This window comes from Papio anubis, chromosome 2, assembly GCF_008728515.1.
Source record: "Papio anubis isolate 15944 chromosome 2, Panubis1.0, whole genome shotgun sequence".
NCBI lineage: Eukaryota > Metazoa > Chordata > Mammalia > Primates > Cercopithecidae > Papio > Papio anubis.
The window spans coordinates 85,544,568-85,569,291 of record NC_044977.1 but is presented as its reverse complement, the minus strand read 5'-3'; the positions used below and the strand labels follow the sequence as shown (position 1 = coordinate 85,569,291).

At 42.7% G+C, this 24,724-nt stretch overlaps 1 protein-coding gene across 5 annotated transcripts in view; it reads left to right on the top strand.

Moving 5' to 3' along the window:
- The window catches only part of CACNA2D3 (calcium voltage-gated channel auxiliary subunit alpha2delta 3), a 928,576-nt gene that overhangs the window by 829,868 nt on the left and 73,984 nt on the right, over positions 1-24,724 (top strand). For all 5 annotated transcript variants that reach the window (XR_643716.2, XR_643717.2, XM_003894282.2 and 2 more), the window contains 4 exons: positions 816-877; positions 2,181-2,225; positions 15,437-15,499; positions 18,521-18,591. Coding sequence is in view for 3 of the 5 variants with exons in the window: in XM_003894282.2 (XP_003894331.1) it covers positions 816-877; positions 2,181-2,225; positions 15,437-15,499; positions 18,521-18,591 (241 nt within the window). In the remaining 2 variants the exon portion in view is untranslated. The remainder of the gene's footprint in view (positions 1-815; positions 878-2,180; positions 2,226-15,436; positions 15,500-18,520; positions 18,592-24,724) is intronic.

The following is a 24,724-nucleotide window of genomic DNA, read 5'->3' as shown; positions in this document are numbered from 1 at the left end:
TTTTCCCACCATCTGAGGAGCATTTTGCCCTTTTACCATTTTACCTCCTGAGATGGTTTAAAGTCTTTCAAGTGGTTTGGGCTTCATGAAGAAAAATAAGATGAACTTCCTCATGTTATAGTTTTGAGGTTCCACTAAACTTCATTTCCCTAAGTTCCAAGTCACATTCTTAACCTCTTCTCTTTTTGGCTGTTTCTGTCACTAGAACTAGCATTCGGGGTTGCTTTAGGAAGCTTTTCACAGACAAAAAAAAATTACATAATTTTACCAGAGTTCCATGGGAGAGAAGAACCTTGAGATGTGGACTCTAGGAGGCCAGTTAAACTAAGTCACGTTATAGTAAAGTGACTCACTTCTGAATACCAGCCTCATGACAAGTGCTTTTCAAATGTTACGTCTCAAAAATACATGCAGAGTACACATTTTAGACATGCAAGTTCAAACAGTAATAGCTGATACAGGAACTGACGCAATAGTGATCTTTTGAATTTTTTTTCTTTCCTCTTCTCAGTTTGTGTTGGGGTGGGGATGGGGCAGGGGTGCAAGTATATGAATTTTAGAAACGCCAAAGTAACATGTCTCCATAGAGCTATCTACACTGTGCTGTTTGTTTTATGTCGAGAGTTCTATGAGTGCAGGTAAACTTGAGAATTCTTTACCTGAGAGATAAAATGTTTTAGTTGTATGCTTCACTGTACATTTGATTTTATATGCTTTTATCAGCTTCTTGCCATGATGGATAATTTTCAACGATAATCTTAAATAATTGTGTAAAGGGATCACTAATGCCTTGTTTTATTTATAACTTGTCCCAGCTGTAGGCATTCAGATGAAACTTGAATTTTTCCAAAGGAAGTTCTGGACTGCCAGCAGACAGGTAAGTTATAATCGGCATCTTGAAGCATTAGCAACACTGTTATTATACAGGTGTTCACATTTGGGTACCTGGAGCCTACAAGTGCCAGATTTCCGATGAATGTTTGTAAAATGAACTGTCGGCTGCTCAGATTACCTTTCATTTCACTGCAAAGTAAAGGGCTGTCAGCATGTTAGACACCACATGCTGAGCAGAGCAGGGAATTTGCTCCTAGGAACAGTTTTAATTGTGGGATCAAGATAGTGACCTTCCAAAGGAGTTTTTCTTTTAAGTATTGGGGGCTTTTGTGTGATTTTCATACTGACTTTCCCCTAATCGCATGGTCATGCCTGGTTACTTGTGAATCTCATTATCAAAATTGTGAAACCCTTTACATAACTAGTTTCTCCAAAACATATATCTGACTTCTTTGTTCACAGGGTCTACCTTGGAGAACCTGGGAACATTTTTTTCTTTTTGCTGTGCTCTCTGTGCTAAGTCATCTCGGTGGTATTTGTTGTAATTTGGTAGAAAGGGCCACTGATAAGTTGCTTCCATCTGCCCAAGAATAAATGTTAGAATCGTTTATCATCCCTTAAATTAAAATACTTTAGGAAACTATAAACTAAGCAGACAGACAGGGGTTTTGTAAAGTCATTGAGAATTAATGAATTTTAAATTAAATAATTATATAATTATATTTGTAGTTACCAAAAGATTTGAGATCTTAAAAAGATGTCATTACTATTTAATGACAACATAAAGTAGATAAAAAAGAGCCAACTCCCCCCTCAATTTTTTTTTTTTTTTTTTGAGACAGTCTTGCTCTGTTGCCCAGGCTGGAGTGCACTGGTGCGATCTCAGCTCACTGCACCCTCCACCTCCCTGGTTCAAGTGATTCTCCTGCCTCAGCCTCCTGATAGCTGGGATTACAGGCGCCTGCCACCACACTAGGGTAGTTTTTGTATGTTTTAGGAGAGACGGGGTTTCACCATGTTGGCCAGGCTGGTCTCAAACCCCTGACCTCAAGTGATCCGCCCTCCTTAACCTCCCAAAGTGCAGGGATTACAGGTGTGAACGCCTGCCCCCCCACCAACTGTTTCATCCATCTTTTATTTTACGTTACTCTTTGGAATTGATATTGATTCCAGAGATGGTAGACAAGACACATCATGGAGCATTCCTTTTCAATGAAATTGGGTGTTTGAATTCTAGCCCATGACTTGGATAGCTTGTCCTTAAGTAGCTCAGTGGCAGCCACAGCAGACACTGGGATGCCCAAGGAACATAGTAACACATTTCCCTCTGCTTTTTGCCTTCACAGTGTGCCTCCCTGGATGGCAAATGCTCCATCAGCTGCGATGATGAGGTAAGACGGCCTCCTGGTCCTGTTTCTACTCCTGTGGAGAGAAGGTGACAGATGGTGCTTTATGACCGAGGGAATGCCCTTATAAACAGGGCCAGGTTGACACATTGCACTGGGCCAATCTAAAACAAAATAGTCATTTGCTTTATTTGCTTTGTTTCTTTTTTGTTGTCATTCCCCACCTCCCAGCAGCTTATGACAGCTGGAAATGTGCTTTAAATGTCTCATGGACGGCACTATTGGAATTTTGACATTTTGTGGGAAATAATACAAACTCCTACTGTTTGAAGCTCACATTACAATTCTCAAACCTTTTTCTACATGCCTTAATCTCTTTCCATCCTTGTAACAACCCGTGAAATAGGTAGGACTTGTTGACCCATCTTGCAGATAAGAAAAACTGAGGATCAGAGAAATTAAGTGACTCAGCTAATTTCATGTAATAAGCAAACAAAAAATCTAGGAGTTAAAAACTTTGAAACTCAGAATTTTTCTTTGTAGCATACTGCTTCTCTCCTACAACTCTTTTCTCCTCTTTTCTTTTCTCTCTTTCTTTCTCCTCTCCTGTCCTCTCTGTCTCTCTGTCTGTCTCCTCTTCTCCTCTCCTCTCCTCTCCTCCACACCCCTCTCCTCCCCTCCCCTTCCCTTCACTCCCCTCCCCTCCTCTCCCCTCCCTTTCTCTTCCCTTCCTTCTTCTCCCCTCCCTTCTTCTCCCCTCCCCTCTTCTCTCCTCTCTTCTTTCTCTCTCTGTCTTTTGGGAGGAGGGATTTTAAATCCTACACATGCACAATGGAAGAAGAAACTGTGCCACTACCCAAAGTGCTTCCATCTGCCTTGTGTTTTTGTACCATACCATCCCATACCCTCTGCCCCATGGAGCAGGCAGAAGCATGGTGGTCTTTTCACTTTCACTTCTCCTGAGGTAGCCTTTCTCTCTCTGCATCAGCGAAACAGCAGTCGATATGTAAACCAGACCTTATAAATAGTCACATATTTATATTCCTTCTGGTTATCACGAGGACTTAAGAAATCCTAACCAAACAATTTCAACCCAGAAAACGTAGATTAGGAAGTAGATTTCAAAAAAGTGGACAAAGGAAAAACAAGTAAGGAAATATAAAAGGAAGTCCAGGATGAAGTTAAAACAAAATGCGAGGTCCCAGAAGATCTGGCTGCTGGTTAGAAAATCATAATTGTTGTATGAGTCACAGTATCAAAAAAAAAAAAAAAAAAGCCAGTCAGCAAAGTTTTCTGCAGAAGCCCAAGTTTTTGTGATCATCAGATCAAAACTAATTTCCCCTTAGGAAAGAACACCCTGTGAAGTTGTATGGTCCACACCCTTTTCAGCAAGTTCAGGGATAATTTTCGTAGGATAGTCAAGTGGGCCTCAAGCCTCTCCCATGTCTTTGAGACATTTATTGTCTTACTGGAATGCTCAGCTCAAGAACAACACAACTCAATAGTAATAGTGATTGATCAGTGTCTTGAGGCCCTATGTTAAGCTCTTCACTTGCACAGTGGGTATAATTATGAATTCCAATTTTACAGTAAGAGGAGTGAGGATGGTTAGTTGGTTAGTTAGCTGATTGTACAGATGGTTGGATGAGTGGTTGATGGCTAGGGCAGTAGCTTGGATGGTTGGTTGGCTCATTGGTTGGTTGGTTAGGTAGTTGGTTGATTGATTGGATAGATAGTTGGATAGTTGGTTAAACAATTTTATAACTAAAGCCAGAGACAGTAATCTTCCCAGAACCCACACTGCCTCAGTGCATCCTCATATAAAAACAAGTAGAAATGGATTTCCACTTAGAGTTGGAAGTATCTAATATATGTTCATTATTCACTGACTGCTTTCACAGATGGTCTAACATGGTGGTTAAAGGCAAAACTATTTACACTGACTAGCTTCGAGTTGTGAGTCTGACAGTAATAAAATAAGTGACCTTGGGCAAGTTTCCAAATCTTTCCATGCCTCAGTTTTCTCAACTATACAATGGGAATAGGAATATCCACCTCACAGAGTAATGGTGAAGAATGAAGAGATAAGATACGAACAATGCATGCTATGGGTCCTGGAAATGATAAGCATTCAATGAATGTTGGTTATAAATTAAAAAAAAAAAACACTCTGAAGATGTTTTCTTCCAGGATGTTGTGGTTTCAGGTTGCTGGATTTGAAACCTCAGACAGCAATGGTGTATACACTTTGGGCAAGTGACAATTTCCCCTGAGCATAGTGAGCACGGGCTGTGACCTCTTGCTCACTACTAACGATATTCTTTTTAGCTACTGTTGGGATAAACCCCAATTCAAATGTCATTTAAAGGTCCACATGCTTTGAAAATTAAGCCTTGAAGTTGCCCTGATTTCTGAACTTGATCTGATGCTCAAATGTCCTGAGTTTGTACTTTGAAGCTGTCATCCATTGTCCTGTTTGACTGTTAAAGTTTGGCTCCAGGCAACCAATTGATACTGTTTTAAATAGAAAAGTTAGCCCTGCCTTCTCACCAAGGCCCCTTTCCATGGTTTCAGCAGGCTCTTGCCATGTGTTATTCTCTTTTTTGTAACTTTTAATTAGGCATATGAGACCATATTCCTCCTCTCCCCCAACTGCCCTCAAATGATCAGGTCCCCATTAAAAACAGCTGTGGGGGCTCATTAAGTTCAGTGCTTCTGGCTTCTCCATTGCACTTATGACCTGCCCAACTCCCTCAGGCTTATCAGACAGGCTTAGCCTTAGATCCACTCCAGCCCCTTTGTCTCCCCCATCAATGTGCTCTCTGGGCCTTGGCAGGAGTGCCCTGGCTGGTAGGTGGAGCCAGTGTGCCAGATGCTCTGCCATCTTGTAGAGGTGCATCTTTGGTTGGTCCATTCAGAACCTGAGCCATGTGACTTGGAGGGCCTGGCTATGGGGCCGACTTTTAAGGAGCTCCATTTCACCCAGGGTGAATGTTAACTTCCGAGCCATTGAGGCAACAGTTTACACACTCACTCCTTCCTTCAAGACATCTTTACCAAGCCCTTCTTAGGCACCTGGTGCCTGGCTGAGCACTGGGCAGGCAACTGGAAGCAAAGTCAGAGCTTACTGGTTAGCAGGAGAGATAAACTTGTATGATCATCAACTGTGATAAGTCCTGCAGAGTAAACCGACATGCGGTAGTCAGAGAAGGCTTCTCTGAGGGGGTAACATTTAAGTCAACTAAAGAAGGAGATGACATTGAAGACAATTCCTGAAGCCTGAGAAGAGCTTTGCAAGCAGAGAACACCACTGTAGAGGCACCAAAGTGGCAAAGGGTCATTGTGGTCAAGGAAAACACAGTTAGCATTCAGGACAGAAGGGAGGAACAAGGGCCATGTTCACCTCTGATCTCAGTCTGACCTGTAGGTGCTAGTGTTTCCTCACTGCATTCAGTCTCTTCTTCCACTCACCTGTGCAACACTTCTCATCGCCTGATGAGAGTACCAGGAGTTGGCAAAGACGGTGGAAGGTGAGAAGGTGTCTCCTACTGAGGCATTGGAAGAGGTGTGAGGGCAGTGAGAGGATCGAAAACTTCATGATCAAAATCAGCTCTACCCTTTCTTGTTCCAAAGGAATAGAGGCTAATAACCCCTATTAAAAAATCTCTAAGACTTTTTGAGGCCTTGTAGGCATTTCCTCTGGCATCAGAAAGACCGGCTTGAATTATGTGACAGGAGGACGAGAAGGGCTGCCTCCAGGCAGCCAGGCGCCTGCCTGCATGTTGGACTGCTGGTCGCCTGCCTGCATGTTGGACCTCCCAGCTGAGCCAGAGGGTGGGTTTCAGGATCATTTGAATAGCGACGGAGGACAGGGGGGCACAGGTGGCCCCTACCAAGCATATCTTTCCCAAGTAATCCCTCTGCAATACATTTTTTCAAAAGACAGTGTTTTTGATATGATCGTTAGTTAATGAAAAGATAGAGCAAATGATGTGAAGTAAGTGTCAAGCATATTCCACAATGGAAATATTAGGGATTGGATCCTGAGACCTGGAGAAAAGTAGCAAGGAGCGGCACCTTCCTGTGCCTGAGGTAGAGAGATTCAGGCCCCACTCTCAGATGCAAGAACCTAGTGTGTGTGTGTGTTTCTCTCACCCTCTCTCGCCACAAATGAAGACAACAGGCAGGACAATACCAGGTTTCTAAGTGAGTTGTTTCACCAATCAAAACAAACAAAAGGCATCCTTCCAAACAAAAGGCAAAAATCAACAAAGATCAGCCGGTGGCCAGGACCTCCTGCTATAAACTATGTAACAACTTGCCTTTCTGAAAAACTGTGAAGTTGTAGCATTAGGATACTTGTAAAAATGAGACGTCGTAGGTGACCAATAAACATTTGCTGAGCAGATGGAAGCCTGTGTTCTTGGAGGACTTACTATGCACTAGGTACTATGCTTTATACTCCACATGCACCCTCCCATTTAATCTTCTCAGCAACATTATGAAATAGTTGCTGCTATCTCCATCTTTCAGATCAGAAAACAGATTCCGAGTGTTAGAAAGACTTTGTTCGAGGTCACACCGATAGCAAATGTCATAGTCTCTGATTCTCAAACTGCTGTCTTAGCCGTTAGGCTAGTACCCCTTCCAGGTACACAAGGTTAGTACTGCCATTTGTCACTCCCAGGCACCCTACCCTTCCAATCTGTGACTGCCCAGTTGCCATGGCCTGGGTTTAGGCTTTAACTTCAGGTATCTATCTGATCCACCTCTGTGACTAAGAATCAGACTTCTCTGAGTAATATTGAGCCATCCGAATAGTTGCAGGAAGATGCCTTTTTTAAAACATCAGCTTCCCTCTGTGCTCTCCACCCCACCCTTTAGTGCTGCATTTTTAAAACAACCTCATCCCCACATGTTTTGCCAAAGGTATTTGTGGAGTAGGTGCTTACACGTGTCTGTTTGAGCTCCTAATTTCTCCAAGCTCTTCAACTTCTTAGTGCACCCTTGGGGCAGGGTGACAGAGAGACATCTTCTAAGATGTTGGGCTTAATTTGGGAGAAAAGGGTAGCACAGTGAGGGAAAGCTGAGAAAATAGTTCCCCTGTTTCCTTTTATTGGACAGGCCATATGGAGAAGGCAGTTGAATATTATTTATTGTAAAGTGACATGGAAAAAACAATTGATCAGACTGGATTCTAGCTAATTCTGTCCTGATTTATCCATAAACACAGCACTCTGACTCCCTAACTCCAATGGGCTTACTCCACTCCACTCTACTTCTCAATAATAATTTAATCCAAGTGGTCATTGACAGGGAGGTCTGTTTAGAAAGTCATCTTGTCACTCAATTTGCTGTTTAATGTTTACAGTTAGACAAAGTAACAGCAGTGTCTATAAAGAAAATGTGGCTCACACCTGTAATCCCAGCACTTTGGGAGGTCAAGGCAGGTGGATCACTTGAGGTCAGGAGTTTGAGAGCAGCCTGGCCAACATGGTGAAATCCCATCTTTACTAAAAATACAAAAATTAGCCGGGCATTGGGGTGTACACGTGTAGTCTCAGCTACTGAGGAGGCTGAGGCAGGAGAATCACTTGAACTTGGGAGGCAGAGGTTGCAGTGAGCTGAGATCACGCCATTGCCCTCCAGCCTGGGTGACAGAGCGAGACTCGATCTCAAAAAAAAAAATGCAGTGGCACCTTTCAGATTCAGTGACCAAGGTCTACATCGATGACACAGCACCCTGCCTTGGACTTGTAATTTTCCTCAGTGATTTGTAAATCCCAATGTCGACAGTACCTGTTTCTTACTTGATATGGTGTACAAGTCTTTTTATACTCAGTGTGACCTTGAAATTCCAAGTTAACTATAAACAAGTATGGTAAGGCATCTTCTCTGCTGCCAAATTTCTGTCCTGGAATCTTAATATAAGAGGGAAAAGTTGACTTAAATAGTGTTAAATAGAAGCATGGTACAAGAAATAAATACCAACTGGTACTCAGTGTAGAAGAAATAAATGCTGTTCCCCAGCCCATGCACAGGAAATGTGGCTACTTTGCTGGGGAATTTGTGAGGCCCAGTCCAGGCACAGTGGCTCACGCCTGTAATCCCAGCACTTTTGGAGGCCAAGGCAGGAGGATCACTTGAGGCCAAGAGTTCAAGACCAGCCTGGGCAACATGGTGAAACCCTGTCTCTATTTTAAAAATACACAAAAAATAGCTGGGTGTGGCAGCATATGCCTGTAATCCCAGCTATTCAGGAGGCTGAGGCAGGAGAATCACCAGGAGGCAGAGGTTGCAGTGAGCTAAGATCACGCCATTGCACTCCAGCCTGGGCAACAGAGTGAGACTCGGTCTCAAAAAAAAAAAAAGAAAAGAAAAAATAAGTGGCCCCCTTTGGTGGAAATGGAAGCTTGGGCATGTTGTCCTTCAGGAGCCCTGGCCAGTTCTCCACCTTGTTCCTCTTCTCATCATTGTCTGCCACGATGTAGAGCAATCTTACCAAAATGAGTGGTTCGTTAAGTGTATTTTCAGACTCTAGCCTAAAATGGACTTATTTTTTTCTTCCATAGATTATTCCATAGCAAGTTGCAGATATGGATAGAAAAATCCCTCTAAGCTATGTCTTGGTTCAGATATTAGCTTAAGAATTGCTATGCCCAGGGAGTCTAGGAACCTATAATTGGGGTTGATACTACTTGACCAAACTGACCCAGACGTCAGTCACTTTTATTGTTTTTACTTGCTTTCACCCACAATAATAACACCCCAGACACTTGGTACATTGATCTTTCTGCCATTTGTTGTGGTTTCCTTTGGTAGCAGGTATCAGCCAAAATCTGTCTTAGATATCCATAGAGTTTAGATATAGATATAGATATAGATACACACACACACATTATATAAAGGGATTGGTTTTTTCAAACAAGGAAAGCCTTCCTTGAGCAGGCAGCATCCCTAGACCCTAACTGTGTCCTACTGTCTTTTAGAAAGTAAGGGTGGGGATCAGCCAGTAGAAGGAGTGTGGGCTTTGGAGTCCCATAGCAATGGACTCAAGTCTCACTTGTGTATGTGTGACCTTGGAGAAGACAACACCTCTGGCTCTCAGTTTTCTCTTCTTTCCAAGAGAAAAATCCCCTGCTTGACACTGTGAAGTAAGGTTTGCATGAGTTGATGTCCTCCTGTAACTGCCATCCTCCTATTCTTCTTCTTACATTCTTATTGTTACTATTATTAGTGACAGTCATGTTTTATGAAAAACCTCTTTGTGTGATAGTTTTCATCTGGTATTCTCCCAAGGTGGCCACTCCCCTATTTTTGCAGCTTGGTTTTCCAAGTTCTGAGTTAAAACAGTGTTTGCCCCTGCTCCAGAGCTCTCAGCTCTGTTGCTTCCACACCAGAAGTAGGAGTGGGAGGGAGCAGGGTAGACGCCTGAGAAGTGAGTCTTCTGATCTCCATTCTACTGCTGCTGGCTGTTATGAGGAGCATTATAAAGAGGGCCTCATTTTAAGAAGAAAGGTCAGATTTCTTTACAGGTGACATTGTTTACTTACCACAGGTCAGGAACCCTGTACAGGGACTGTGTAGACAAGATATAAGGCTAGTTTTTTTCAAGTGGCTTTTCTTGGCTCTCTAAGTCAAGTTTGATTCCTTGGTAAACACACCATTCCAGTCAAAGCCTTGGTAAAATAACCAGTTTCTCCAATTGTATTCTATTAGAAAAGAAAACAGATTCTTACTGCACTTATGCAAATAACTATATTGCCATAAGTTAAGATACTCTCAAATAGTTTCCAAATTCTGGTGAAACCAGGTAGAGAGAAACAAATATACTCTAAATTTTTTTTGCAGAAGTATAGTTTACTCAATTGTTAAAAGCTGTAAATAACTCAAAAGAAAATTTCCTTGGCCCTGGAAAACAAAAAGGATCAGCAATGTTTTAAGCAAAAAAGTGAAAGAAAAAATATTACTTCAGTTTTTGATTAGTTCAGTTCATGCAGTTGACTCCTGTACTGCTTGAACAGAACTCCTGTTCTGTCATGAACATTTCAGCTCTCTGTGAGAGTCCTGAAAGTTTCTTCCTCTAATGTCACAATCTCCAACGTTATCAGAAACCTGCATTCAATAGCACCTGTCAGAGTTCTATAGTTGATTATAAACCATCTTTTGAAGAAGATTAAAACAAGACAATTGTCTGTGGATGATAAAAAAGTCTTAGGACAGCCACTGTTAAAGTCACAGTTGATAAGGAAATTTGGTTACTTCTGTGGCATCCAAATTTTACATAACAATTATAACTATTAACAACATACCCTAAGCTATGTTAGAATTATAGGAGCTTCTTATAATTTTGGAACACATACCAATAACACAACTATACAAATATATCCCAACACTCTTTCACATTTGATAATGCTTCCTGTTATGATTTTTATACCAAAAAAGCCAAGTTTTACCTTTGCATTAGTGTACTATTAATGTTAAATCCAATTCTTAATAAAACCTTATAGACAAATGTATTCAATCTTAATCAGTTTGACCATAAGGTAAGATTTTCATAAACCTTGTATAACCCTTTACTTTTTTTTGTGAAAGAGCAGTTTAGTGTTCTGAGAAAAACCTGTTGTGCTTTTATTCCAATGTTTAATTTACAGAAAAACTGAATAATACCTCTTTAACTTTAGTCAATGTCCACACACAGAATTTCTTTTACAATTAATTTTTTACAAACCTTCCACAAGTCATTCAAACTTTTAGCTTTATCCTGACTTAAAACAGTCCTTTATCCCTTTAATCTAGACAGAAAAATCCACATTCCTATGACTTCTTATAATCTTTTTACCAAAGTATATTCTACTTTTCTTATACACCTTGCATGTAGAACTGTTTCCTTGATAGTCTCAAATACACGTTACAGTGTTAACTCTTAGCAACTTTTACTTTTGGTAAAAACCTTGGTAAGCAAGGGATTTTAATTATGTACTAGGTGCCGAGCCTAGGACACCAGACGGTCTGACTGTTTCCAGCATAGCTGGAGGGCATGACTTTCCACATGTCCCCAGGACTTATCTAGAATCTCATGCTCCAAAATAGGTAAGCTGAACAATTTTCAAAAGTCAAAGAATCAGTTTATTACCTTAAAATATCTAGCAAAGCTAGTATCTGACTTGCATAATTTAGACTAGATGTTTATATTTTTGAAAATATTGGCCGGGCGCGGTGGCTCAAGCCTGTAATCCCAGCACTTTGGGAGGCCGAGACGGGCGGATCACGAGGTCAGGAGATCGAGACCATCCTGGCTAACACAGTGAAACCCCATCTCTACTAAAAATTACAAAAAAACTAGCCGGGCGAGGTGGCGGGCGCCTGTAGTCCCAGCTACTCGGGAGGCTGAGGCAGGAGAATGGCGTAAACCCGGGAGGCGGAGCTTGCAGTGAGCTGAGATCCGGCCACTGCACTCCAGCCTGGGTGACAGAGCAAGACTCCGTCTCAAAAAAAAAAAAAAAAAAAAAAAAAAAAAGAAAATATTTTTATTTTATCAACAATCTTTAAAGCTGTCTTTGTTTCCCAAAGATTACTAAAGTCACCTGAACTAAAAGACATTACACTTTTTACTTTTTGGACAATACTTGATTTAAGCACCTATTATTTGTCAGCCAATGAATCAAAGCTCTTTTATATTACACATACAGCACATGTAAATACACAGGCAGGCAGAAGATACAGGACTCATTTCCCAAAGCAGGAACTGAACCCTGAACCCATGCTGCCACTGTGAAAAGAGAAGCACAGTCACATGATTATGAAGTCACGTTTCCAAGGACATGCAAGACAATAGGGAAATGTCATCCAGTTTTGTTTTTTGTTTTTTGTTTTTTCAGGGATGTCCAGCAAAGTTTTTAACTGACCAGTTTGCTGTGCCCTCTTAAACAGCAGGCTTATAGGAGTCCTAGGCTCGCACTCTATCCTAGAGTACCCCTCTTTCCCTCTTTTATGACAAAACAATATAGGAAGATACACACAGCACACCAGATTCACCACAGTTTAAGACTAGCCTCACAAATCCTTTTTCCCACTAATCAAAACTTTACAGAGGATTTTTACCTAACAGAGGATAAATCCTTTACAGAGGATTTGTACCTAAACAGTGATTTTTTACCATTCATTCAACTTGTTGGGAGAAGGAGAGAGAGAGAAAGTGGGCTGGGGAGAGAGAGAAAAAGAGGCTAGAAGTCTGACTGGTAAGAAATTTTTACCATTTTATTGGCATCCCAGGATTCTGGGTTCCCTTTCCCTGAGTGGCCCTAGTGACCGGGCTGGCTGGACCACAGCCCTGGGAGCCAAGCTGCAACACAAAGGAAAATGATTTTCCATTCTGGCTAGAGCAAAATACATATGACAAAACACAGACATTAGCCCTTCTGCTTAGCACCCAGTATCAAACTGGCAAGGCTCATACTTGCCCCCCATTGGATGCCATCATTTTTAATACAGCCTCTGACCAAGAGTTTCAACTTGTTGACTCTGGGCAAGATGATGGCCCTGGGTAACAGAAAAGATAAGAAAGGGAAAGCACAGAGAGCAAAGCATTGCCTGTGGCAGGGTGGGGAAAGTGAAGAGCTCAGGGAGGCCAGAGAAAGACCCGCCTATTGCATCGAAACTGAAAAGTTCAGGTGACCACTTGTCAGTAGTGAAGGGATCTTTTCTGGCAGTCCCATTAGCTCTCAAGTTTCCCTTTTTGGGGGGAGGAAAAATCTCCCCACATCCTGTGGTCCTGTACATGCCTAATCCTGTCACCCATAGCCCTTAGCAACAAGTGCAAGACAGATTAATCCAAAGAGAATAGTAGTTAACATTCCATAGTGCCAAACCCATTCTTAGCTGAGCGAGACTTTACTGAGAGGGGCCTCTAACGCCTAAATCCTAGGAATGACTCTAACCTTCCTAAGTTGAGCCTTGAACCCAAGTTTGATGAAGTGTCCTTGCCTTTCATTAATAGGAGCCTTTAACCCACCCTGCCATGGGAGAGACTCTAACTCCCCTAAGTTGGGCCTCTAACCCAGTCCCATCCTTTATCCAGTTAGATGCACCCCACTTACCCAAAGCCAATCAGTTGGTACATGCAGATGATTTTCCTTTGGGTCAGGGATCTCTTCAGTATCATCCCTTTGAGATTCACCAGAAAGATGTTACTGGAAAGGGCTCCTGATCCAGACCCCAAGAGAGGGTTCTTGGATCTCATGTAAGAAAGAATTCAGGGCAAGTGTATAGAGTAAAGTGAAAACAAGTTTATTAGGAAAGTAAAGGGACCAAGAATGGCTACACCATAGGCAGAGCATCCCTAAGGGCTGCTGGTTGCCCATTTTCATGGTGTTTTAAAATTATAGGGTAAACAATGGGTGGATTATTCATGCCTCCCTTTTTTAGACCAATAGGGTAACTTCTTGACATTGCCATGACATTTATACACTGTCGTGGCGCTTGTGGGAGTATAGCAGTGAAGATGACCAGAGGTCACACTCATCGCCATTTTGGTTTTGGTGGGTTTTAGCCAGCTTCTTTACTGCAACCTGTTGTATCAGCAAGGTCTTTATGACCTGTATCTTATGCCAACATGCTATCTCATCCTGTGACTTAGAATGCCTTAACTTTCTGGGAATGCAGCCCAACAGGTCTCAGCCTCATTTTCTGCAGCCCCTAAAGATGGAATTGCTCTGGTTCAAATGCTTCTTTCTGACAATGACATTCAGATCAGCAAGGATACAGAGTTGTCTGTTATGACCCCATGTAGACTAGGTTAAAACTCATTGTAGTACTAGTATAACCTAAGGCACTGCTGTCCAAAAGAACTTTCCACCATGATGGAAATGTCCACAAGTGTAGTCACTAACCAGAAGTAGCTGTGGAACCCTTGAAATGTGACTTGTGACTAAGGAACTGAATTTTTAGTTGCATTAATTTTAATTCAGTTGAAATTAAATTTAAATTTACGTAAGGCTGGTGGCTACCATATTGGAAACACAGCTCTATGGGATTGCTTCCATAATGCTATCTCCTGACAATGGAGAAGGTTTATCAAGACTCCCTCCAGGACCAAGGTAGTGTCCCTGAGGCCAAGAGCTTCTTCAAATAGCAAGGCTGTGAACAGGTTACTCAAGTAATTCAGCTGATCCCTTTGTATAACCGTGAGAAACTCTGCCGTTCACCAGAGCAGCCAACTCTTTTATAAAAGGTGCTAGCAGGGCTTTTAATTTTCTGTTGATTTTGCACAGTCACTGTCTAGTAATAAAGGACAGACGTTTCTGACCAACTCACTGCTGCCCTTTTGTGCCTAACCAAAACCACCCCTGTGGATAGGCAAATGTCCCAGAAAACATCAGCCCCGTGGTGGCCTGGAGCTGGGCGGAATTTAGCTCAGAGTAAAGATATGTTACAAATTAAATGTTGCAGTTGGTATGTAAAGCTGCAATAAATAGAAACTGAGTTACATCAAGGACGGAATTAAACCTTAAGTTTAAACTCCACAGCACTGTAATTAAAACTTAGCCTGTAGCAAATCATTCACTTGAGATTAAAGTAGTGTGGGGGAAGCAGAGGTTTGGCCTTACCTTGCTTTCTACAATTTATAAGTCTGAGCTACCAAAAGCTAACAGCCCTGCCCCCAAATCCAGCTCCCAATTAAAAACACAGTTTGAAAACCTTTAGGAGGCCTGAGGGGCCCCTTTAACAGAAGTCTGCCCCTTCCCCCCTGCCTCAGTCTATGAACAAATTAAAAAATATTACCTGGTCCCCTGATGGTCCTCTGAGCTGACACGGTGTTTTCATTAATACATCATTAGAGTAATGACATTGTGCTGGCGTTTTGCTTTCAAAACAGCCTGCACTTCAACCGCCAATACAGGCTCAGGGGCTTCTGAGCACTTTGTTCCTGGGAAATATTATTCAGGTCATATAAAGAAAAAAAAAAGGAAGACAAACTGTAATTCATCATTTTTTAATGCATATGCTTTTTATCCGAATCTGGATCATTCAAGACTTGTTCAGTGTTTTATTTTTGTTTGTTTGTTTTGCAAAGTAAACACCAGGGTTATCTTAACCATGGCCTTAACGCCTACAGCCAGCAGGCTTTTGCAATTGCCTAAAAACAATTGCCTTCCAAAAAAATAAGTTTATCTCAGGTTGGAAGTGTGTCATTCTGTTTAAAAGCAGTGTGATGGCCCGAAGTTGAAGCTGTTTTTTTTTTTTTAATGTTCTAGACTGTGAACTGTTACCTCATAGACAATAATGGATTTATTTTGGTGTCTGAAGACTACACACAGGTGAGTGAAAATTTTCTACCAACTCAAAGTAAGGAGCTCAGAATGTGCTTGGGTCAGGGGGAACAAATTATGGTGTTAAAACTTTGAGACAATGATCTTTATTTAGGAGGTAATAGCAGGAGATTATAAAACCTTATTTCCATCCCTCTAAGAATGCCACAGTCTGCTTCTCAGCAGGCCCCAAAGAGTTTTTACCTCCCAGTGGGGGGCAAAGGGGGGGGTGACAGTGCCAGGGTCTGTTCTCTCACTCATAAAATGTTCAGTTTATAGAACTCTTAGCCAAAGAGTTGTCTGTGCCACATAAAGAACTTTTGCCTCGAGGGTGGGGTGCCTTAAATGGTTTGGGCAACTGTAAGGTTTTTTTCCTTCCAATATTTCATCTTCGTATGTGTGCACACACATACACGTATGTTTCTACATAATTTTTGTTTATGGCTTTCTTTCTGGTTTTTGCTTTTTAAGAATCAGTTATCTGAGTTCAAGGATTAACAAGTTGGGCTCTCAACACCAAGGGACAAGGATCCAGAGATGGAAGAGGAATATTGTTCATTTGACTGCACCATGTGCAGTGTAGGGGTGGGAGGGAGAGAGATGAAAAGAAACCAAGCTATGGGCTTGAGCACAGAAATCTCCAATCTACCTGGAAATCAAAATAAGAGTTACAGTCAATGGTACTGTAATAGAAAAACAGGTTTTTCCATTCAAATTTTCTGCATTAAAACTTTTCCTGCAATTAGAAATTGCATTAACGTATAAAAAAAGGTAGACTACAAACAAGTTCAACAATGCATATAATAAAGTAACACCATCAGAGGAAAAAGGTGGTTTCTAATGTTAGCTCTCTTCCTTAACTAGTTTTGGGATCATCAGCAAGTTCCTTAACTTGTCTAGACCTCTAGATAGACTCTGTACAATGAGGATGGTTGACTATGTAAGATTGCTTCTAACTCAAATATTTGAGTATACTAATACATTATAATGAAGTCTCTTTTAAATCATTTAAAATTCTTTAGTAGTCAGCAGTATGATAGGTTCACTGCTTAATCAATTAGTTAATTGTCCTAAGTGTGGCTTCTTAGGGTCTGAAATGAATGGTTTGGTGATTTATAAACGGGCTCCAGGAAACTTGAGGAATTGTGCTTTCATTTCCTGTCTTATTTTACGAGAATGTTGTAGAATTTTTCAATGCACCTTGGTTGCACTATTGAGACTCAAAATGCCCATTCCCGGTCTCCTCTGATGCTGAACATCACTAGACGTGGGACAGTCGATGGACATTAGATAGGATGAATGGGCCCATGAAACAAGGCCAGTCCCTGAGACAGCAGGAAAGTCCTTTGACCCATAGTTATATGCCCTTTTGGCTGGGAGGAGGAACATAGGCTTTCAAGAATCTATGGAACAAGAACGCAAATTAGTTGCCTGGAGGGAGGAACTCTAGTCTTCTGCTCTACTCATGTAGGGCTGAGATAGGAATGATCCCGGGGCTCAGGAAGGATGCAGTGGATGTCTTCTAGGGGTGAGTCCTGGACCAGTCAACAAATGAAGGAAACAGTGACTCTGTTTCAGCCATGAGCAGCCATGGCCACTACAGATTCTCTGCTCTTTCTCTCCATGGAATAAGCCTGCAATAGACCCAGTGAGCTGCCAGCCTGCCAGCCTGCTCAGCCTGGGCTTGTTTGATGTTGTCTGACTTCCTGTGCCCCAATTAGGATAATTCTTCTTCATCTAACAACCAGTTTCATTGAAACTGGCATATTACACGCACGAAATACAAATGTCCTTCTTGCTCCTAGCAGTAGTACACGCCCACAGAGTTTGCAAAAGTATCCAAGTTTCCCTGTAGTGAAAAAGGAAGTGCTCAATATTCAGTCAGAGAAATGTTGTTTCCTTCTTCCTTCTTTTCTCCCCCTTTACATTTTGCCAAAGTTTATATGTATGTCTTGCTGCCTGAAAACGTCCAGGAGTGTGGTTGAGGTCATTCAGTTAGTTGCAATGGAATTGGCGTTTAGTTAATACAAAGCCTAAGGAATTTATGTCATTTGGATCCTTATTGCAGTGCCCTCCACCCACCCACCCACTCACAAGCTACAAATCTTCAGAGCACACAGAGTAGAGATGGGACTTCTCTGCTGGTCAACACTGGCTCATTTCAGCGTGTTGGCAGAAGGCTGTTGCTGCAGGCTCTGTTCCATGCACTGCATACGCCCTCCCCCATGGGACACCTTGCATTATAGTGGCTCCAGAAGTTCAGAGGGCATGTATGAGGATGTTAATTCTTCATTCCACCATTCTAAGTTTGCAAATCTTGGCCAGCACCAAGAAGTAGACTTACAAAAACATCAGCCTGGTGGTGGGGAATGACTGCAAAGCTTCGAATGACCTTAAGACAGCCTCAGGTATGGGGTTAGGCCATTAGAAGTCTGATTGGCCATGCTGTCTCCTCAAGGGGCTGGATAGTCTTACTCTTGGTCAACATGTCAACTGCCTATGACAAAATGAAAGTGATCCTCAAAAAGTGATTCTGAGAAAGGACGGATTCTCAACTGCAGGAAATTTATAGGGCTGATGAAGTGGACTGCTGTATTTCCCTAAACAGGTCATCCAGGAATTATAAACAATTCTTTTTATTAGTGCCTAGGAAGCCCTCTCATAGCCTGTTTCTGCCTATATGAAGTAGTATTTTAATCACAAGGGATTATGTACAGATTACTACCTACTCCATCCAAGGGAGTGGGGGGTGTGTGTGTGCACATGTGTGTGCATGCATGTTTTAATTTCAGCATTCCGCATGGGTTATGCAGCCCCCTCCCACGTACCATGGAAGCGTTCACATCTGCTCACTCGTTTGCTGTGTAATCCCCTAACTTCTCATGACTGTTAAAACCTTTTCCACTGTCCTGAAAACCTGCCTTTTGCTTCTGTCAGTTCCAGGACACAGACTGTGTCCCTTTTCATTTCTTCTCTCCTGTTTGGGCACATTATTTATCTACACCTCCTCATATGTCTTCTTCCCCATAGACTGGAGACTTTTTTGGTGAGATCGAGGGAGCTGTGATGAACAAATTGCTAACAATGGGCTCCTTTAAAAGGTAAGGGTTTTATGGTCCACTGCATTCCCCCCAAAAGTTTTCCTAAATAAAATCAAACAAACCAAGGTCAAATAAAGCAAGCCCAGACTTGACCCCGTAGCTGGTTTTTACTTGTGTTCATGCTCCAGAAGATCTCGCTGAAATTCGATGCCTCTTGCACGAGTGTTAGAGTCTTAGAAACTCAGCTCACAATGAGTTTCCTGTTCACCCAGCAGAGCATTTATTGGAGGCCAGTATTGAAGTAGGAGGCTGCACTGTGATGTGATTGTGTCAGTCTGAAGCAAGTCACTGCAAAGAAGTAGGAAAGGTTTTCACCTGGCCAGAAGGGTGGAGTGTATTTTGTCTCCCATTGATGAACCTGGGAAGCTTCCTAGAAACCTGGAACTTGGGGATGAAAGGTGGTATTTAGAGACTTCTTGATGTTGTTTTAGAAAATCAAGTGAAAATTCTCAAAACCTGCTCTTGATGGAGGTAAGTTTAAGTCTGCTTCTGGAAGAAAACCTAGATGGTGCCAAATTCCATAGGTGGCAGAGACTGACTCCTCATCCAGGTGTAAGAACTCTCGCTGATCCTGAATAAAGCTTGTGTAGAACAGCTTCCTTATGGCCCCATGTCCCTCATGGGCAGGCCAGCCATGCTTTTGGGAACACCTAAACTTCTGGGAAAAGCCATCATCCCATGAGATCAGGTGTTAGAATGTCTCCCTGGGGGTTTGTGCTGTCTCCCTTCCCTTGGCCTACCAGGAAGAATGTTAGCCTTTGAAGTGGTGCTTTAATGGGCATATTTGATGCTATTAAATATATAATGGCAGGAAATCCAAGGATGGCCCTCCAGCTTCCCTGAGAGATCCATTGCACATCGGTGGCCAGTGGGTAGGCAGGCCCCTGGTTTATTACTCCCCTGCAGCTGAATGGCTAGGAAGTGTTAGCTCAGGAAATCAGATGTTTAAGCTAGTCAACAAGACCAACTGAGCACTTTGCTGAAAGCAGGGAATTCAAAAATGATGACCCAGTTTTTGAAATTCCATAGCTTGTTTGTGCCAGAAGGGAGGGAAAAAAAAGAAATGATATAAAAAACTGGCCTAGCGCCAGCACTTCTGCAATCTTGACACGCTTGCTTTCAGGCCTGCCTGTAGCAGATCGTCCTCTCCTGCTCCCTTCCCTTTAAAAAAAAATTCAAGTACAGTTTTCCTCTTTGCCAGGAGTCATTGTACACATGCTTGAAAACTCTGCCTGGATCTGGGCTGGAGTGGCTGTGGAGTTTTCCACCACTTCTTCAAGCTTCCTACAGCAGCTCCTGGCCTGCCATCCAGGGCACCACTGACTTTTCCTATCTTTATGTGGATGTGTGCATTTGTATCATGTTAACTTGTTTTCAACTTGGTGGGAGAGGAGACAAAAGATGAAGAATAATCGCACACGTGTTTCTCATTTGAAAGCACATTTTTCAACTTCTTTAACAAACCTATTTTTTCCTCTGCCTCTTGGGTACTCCTTTCAAACTGTTCGGTGGGAGAAAGAGAAAGGCTGTAATGGAATTTTGAACCTCTAGTCTTCTCCTTCGTGTGGGTGAAGTACAGTTGGCATGCATCTAGAACTTCCTTTTATAATAAGAATAGCCAACATATTTGAGAAAAAGGAAGGGCTTGGAACTCAGTTATTACAGCAACTGCTGTCATCCAGGAGCTAGCTCACAAACCTCCTGGGCTTCTTTGAAGGGCCTCCTCACCGGGGCCAGCAGAGCATTGAGAGTTTGAGTTTTGGAGTCAGACACACTGGGGTCAAATCTAGGCTCTGACATTACCAGCTGCTTGATTTAGTCAGATTGCCTCTCCAAACAATGGTTTCTCTACATGGAAAATGAAGATGACAATAATTACTTCTAAGAGTTGCTGTCAGAGCTAGTGATATCATAATAAGCATAAAGTTCTTAGCGCAGAACTTGGCATGTATGAAGAGCTCAGTTAGTTGTGAACTGCAGCCGTGATTTTTGTTGTAGAACCTTGCTCTGTCTTGAATTTGCTTTCCACTTGGCACCAGATACTGCTTCATCTACATTTCTCTCCCTATAGGCTTCCTGTGACACTGTATGATGGGTCTCTAGTGTCGGAGGACCATAGTCCCTTGACTAATCTGACCACTCACTTCGTGACCCATTGCCCTGTCCCAGCATGCAGTGCTTGCTCAGGGCATAAGGTTGACAGTCCTGTCATTCAGAGAAGATCTATATTTCAGAAACAGTGAAAGGATATAGTTGGCTGTAACTGACAGCACTCTGGGTCAGAAGTCACGTACCATATTGAATTGAGCCCACCCCCAAACATGGGTTACATGAGACTGCGTTGCTTTGGTGCTGTGGTTAGCCCAGATGAAACTTGAGATCAGTTTACTGTGCTGACCCCTCATCTCAGCATCTTGGACAGTACTGAGCTGGCCCTCAGTTTCTTTATCTTAGGCTTATACCCAGTCCTAAAGAAACAAATTTCAGGCCGGGTGCAGTGACTCACGCCTGTAATCCCCCAGGACTTTGGGAGGCAGAGGTGGGTGGATCACTTGAGGTCAGGAGTTCAAGACCAGCCTGGCCAACAAGGTGAAACACTGTCTCTACCAAAAATACAAAAATTAGCTGGGCGTGGTGATGCGTGCCCATAATTGTAGCTAATTGGGAGGCTGTTTTTGTTTTTGTTTTTGTTTTGTTTTTTTTGAGACAGTCTCGTTCGCTCTGTTGCCCAGGCTGGAGTGCAGTGGCGTAATCTCGGCTCACTGCAACCACCACCTTCTGGGTTCAAGCGATTCTCCTGCCTCAGCCTCCCGAGTAGCTGGGACTACAGGCGTGCGCCACCATGCCCAGCTAATTTTTGTATTTTTAGTAGAGATGGGGTTTCACCATGTTAGCTAGACTGGTCTCGAACTCCTGACCTCAGGTGATCCCCCCAACTTGGCCTCCCAAAGTGCTGGGATTACAGCACTTTGCTTGCTGTAATCCCATGAGTCACCACGCCCAGCCTCTTGCAACTATTAAGAGAAAATCTAGTCTCAAAATCCTTTCATTAGAATTTGTTTACCCCCGGTAATGCAAATTCAATGTTGTCATGTATCCAGGGAAAAGGGGGAAAGTACAGCCTGCCATAGGAGTCTTCTTCTTTCAAGGTTCCTGACGGGGCCTTTGTTACACTCTGGACTTGAGATAAGAAGACTTCAGGTTGAGCACAAGATTCTCCACTCTGTGTTCATGGACAGTGTCTCCAGCCTTTCTGAGCCTGTTTCTTCATTACCAAAATAGGGACCTCAATGGATTTTCTGAGAATTAACTAAAATACAATATGTTAAAATACTTTTCAAATTGCAAAGCCATTGCAAACAGGAGATAAGAATATCTTTTGAGTAGAGTTCCATATGTCTGCGTTATTCTTATTTTCCAATTTTCTCCTGTTTTGTTTTGTTTGTTTGTCTTATTTTATCATGAATAATCCCCAAAGGATAGTTACTACATAGCAGTTACCTTTACAGCACAGCGTTGGGGTGGATTCGTGGACCTGAACTCTCTTGTGCATTAGCATCCCCTGGGAACCTTTAAAAACACTCCTAAGTTCAAGCTGCAGCCCAGGAAATTATATATTAAGTTGATTTGGGGATGGTGCCCAGGCACTTGTGCTCTTTAAAAGCTTCTCTGTGATTCTCATGTATAGTCAGCATCAAGACACCAGGTTAAAAGCATGGCACCAGTCTAGCTACTATGCTCTTAGGAGTCACCTGATCTCTGCAACAAAATAGGATGAAAATAATTATTCAAATACCTACAAGTGAGGGATAAATGGAATGATATGTGAGTAACTGAAGTGTCCCCAGCTTGAAGGTACATACGTGCCTACAGCCCACCCTCGTGAGCGTGGGCACTCAGCCTCCTTCCTGGGTGTCTCCCATTGTGACCACAGGGGAGATGCCTGCAGGGCACAGTCAGCTGGCACAAATGGATCATATCACAAAGTGAGAGCTCCTGGGGGTCCTCTCTGATCCATGACTTCCACCTTTCTCTGTTTCCTCTGTTCTTTCTCCTCTTTCTAGACTTCTAAGCAATGTCTGAATCCATCTCTTCCTAGAGGGAAGAGCCCCCAGCCCATCTTTTGGAGGTCGATTTCTTGGATTATCTTCTTGTTCCTGCATCCTCCCCTTAGGGTGTGATGGGAGGGACCCCCACCTTCAGTGCCTTGATGGTGCTTGTATTAGTCCATTCCCCCACAGCTATAAAGAAATACCTGAACAATAAGAAAAAGAAAGAAAGAAAAAAGCAATACCTGTGACTGGGTAATTTACAAAGAAAAGAGGTTTAATTGGCTCACAGTTCCACAGGCTGTACAGGAAGCATGGCTGGGGAGGCCTCAGGAAACTTAGAACCATCACGGATGGTGAAGGAGAAGCAGGCATGTCTTTACATGGCTGAAGCAGGAGGAAGAGGGAGGAGGGGATGTGCTACACACTTTTAAACAACGAGATCTCGTGAGCACTCACTCACTCACTCACTATCACAAGAGCAGCACCAAGGGGAGAAATCTGCCCCCATGATCCAATCACTTCCAGTCTGCCCCCATGATCCAATCTTGGCCCCACCTCCAGCATTGTGGGTTAGAGTTCAACATGAGATTTGGGTGAGGACACAGATCCAAACCATATTAGCACTTTACTCTCCTAGAGGCCCCAGGGTGGGACTGGAACTACTGATGCTAGGGCAAAACACTAAGCGTATAGACAGCAAGGATAACACTCTGGGTTAATCTCAGGTAGGGCACCCTGCTCCAGCAAAATATCTAGTAGATTGCTAGTAAGGCATGAAAAAACAAAGGCTCTTCCACCGTTGTCCAATTCCTCTCCTCCCTTTCCCCTGTAAGTAATGTAATACATCTTGCCTGAGTTCCACATAGCTGGGCACCAACCTGGATATGAAATGCCATTTGTTAGACAAGAGGCACAAATATGACTTTTAGGACATTTGAGCCAGGGAGACTGAAGGGAAAGTTGGAATGAGTTCAATATGGAGCCCAAGGAAAGAGCAAGAGCCTTCAAAAAGCAGGTAAAGAAAGAAATCTTCACTGAAGGATGAAAATGTGGCTGTTATCAAATATCCAGAACTTGAGGGTTTACCCTGGGTTTTTTGCTTTTACCAACATCCTTGTGATTTCTGGAAAGACCAAAGGCTCTTCCCTTGTTCTTTGTCTATCTGATTATGCTCAAGGTCAGAAAGACCAGTGGAGCATACCTGGCCCTTGGCTTGCTGGAAAATGGACTGCTCTTGAATAACTTGTTTTTGTTTTTGTTTTTGCTTTTGAGCCACTAATAGTACCTACCTTTCATGGCCATTGTCTTATCTGTCTCTCCCTTTTTTTTTTTTTTTTTTTGGTTGCAACTGCTAGTGTGTGTGTGTGTGTGTGTGTTGTTTTGCATGGTTTTTCTTGTATGTTTTTCTGCTGTGCTTGGTGCAACACACTTCAGCTTTTACCCCTCCAAGGCCATTCATATTTTCCCTAAGGGATCTGGCAAATGTCCTTGTCACTGCACCCCACAAATGTTCATTAACATGGCTGGCTTGTATGGAATTCCCTGTGGCAGCTTCTTCTGCTATTTAAATCACCTTTCTAAAAGGAGACACATCCAGGTAGACTCCAAGACTCATATCATTTCTTATCATTTCTACTCCTGTCTCTGTGTAGTGGGACTTGGGAGCTTTTTCCTGTCTTTGGTAATCACATTACACTTCGGCGAGTGCCCTGGCCTTGGAGTGTAGAGAGTGTTAAAGGAGAATTCTGTTATGTTTGGATGGCTGCTCGCCTTTAAGGCCAACTGCCCCACTGATGTCTAATACTCAACAACTCATGTAATGAGTGTAATGGCTTCTTGGCTTCCTGCTGACCTGACCATGTCCTCAGAATTATGCTTTGTCAGAGGTGGCATTGAAAGGAACAAGGAGACAGATTGGCTTGGACAAGTATATTTCTGGGCCAAACTTTCTGGAATGCAGAAACATGGAGCTTCCAATGAACCACTCTTTAAAATCCAAAAGCTGCTGCTCAAGCATCCCCAGTTACAGCAATAACATTAACTGCCCTCATCTTCACCATGCAGTCCGTCTCATTTGTTGG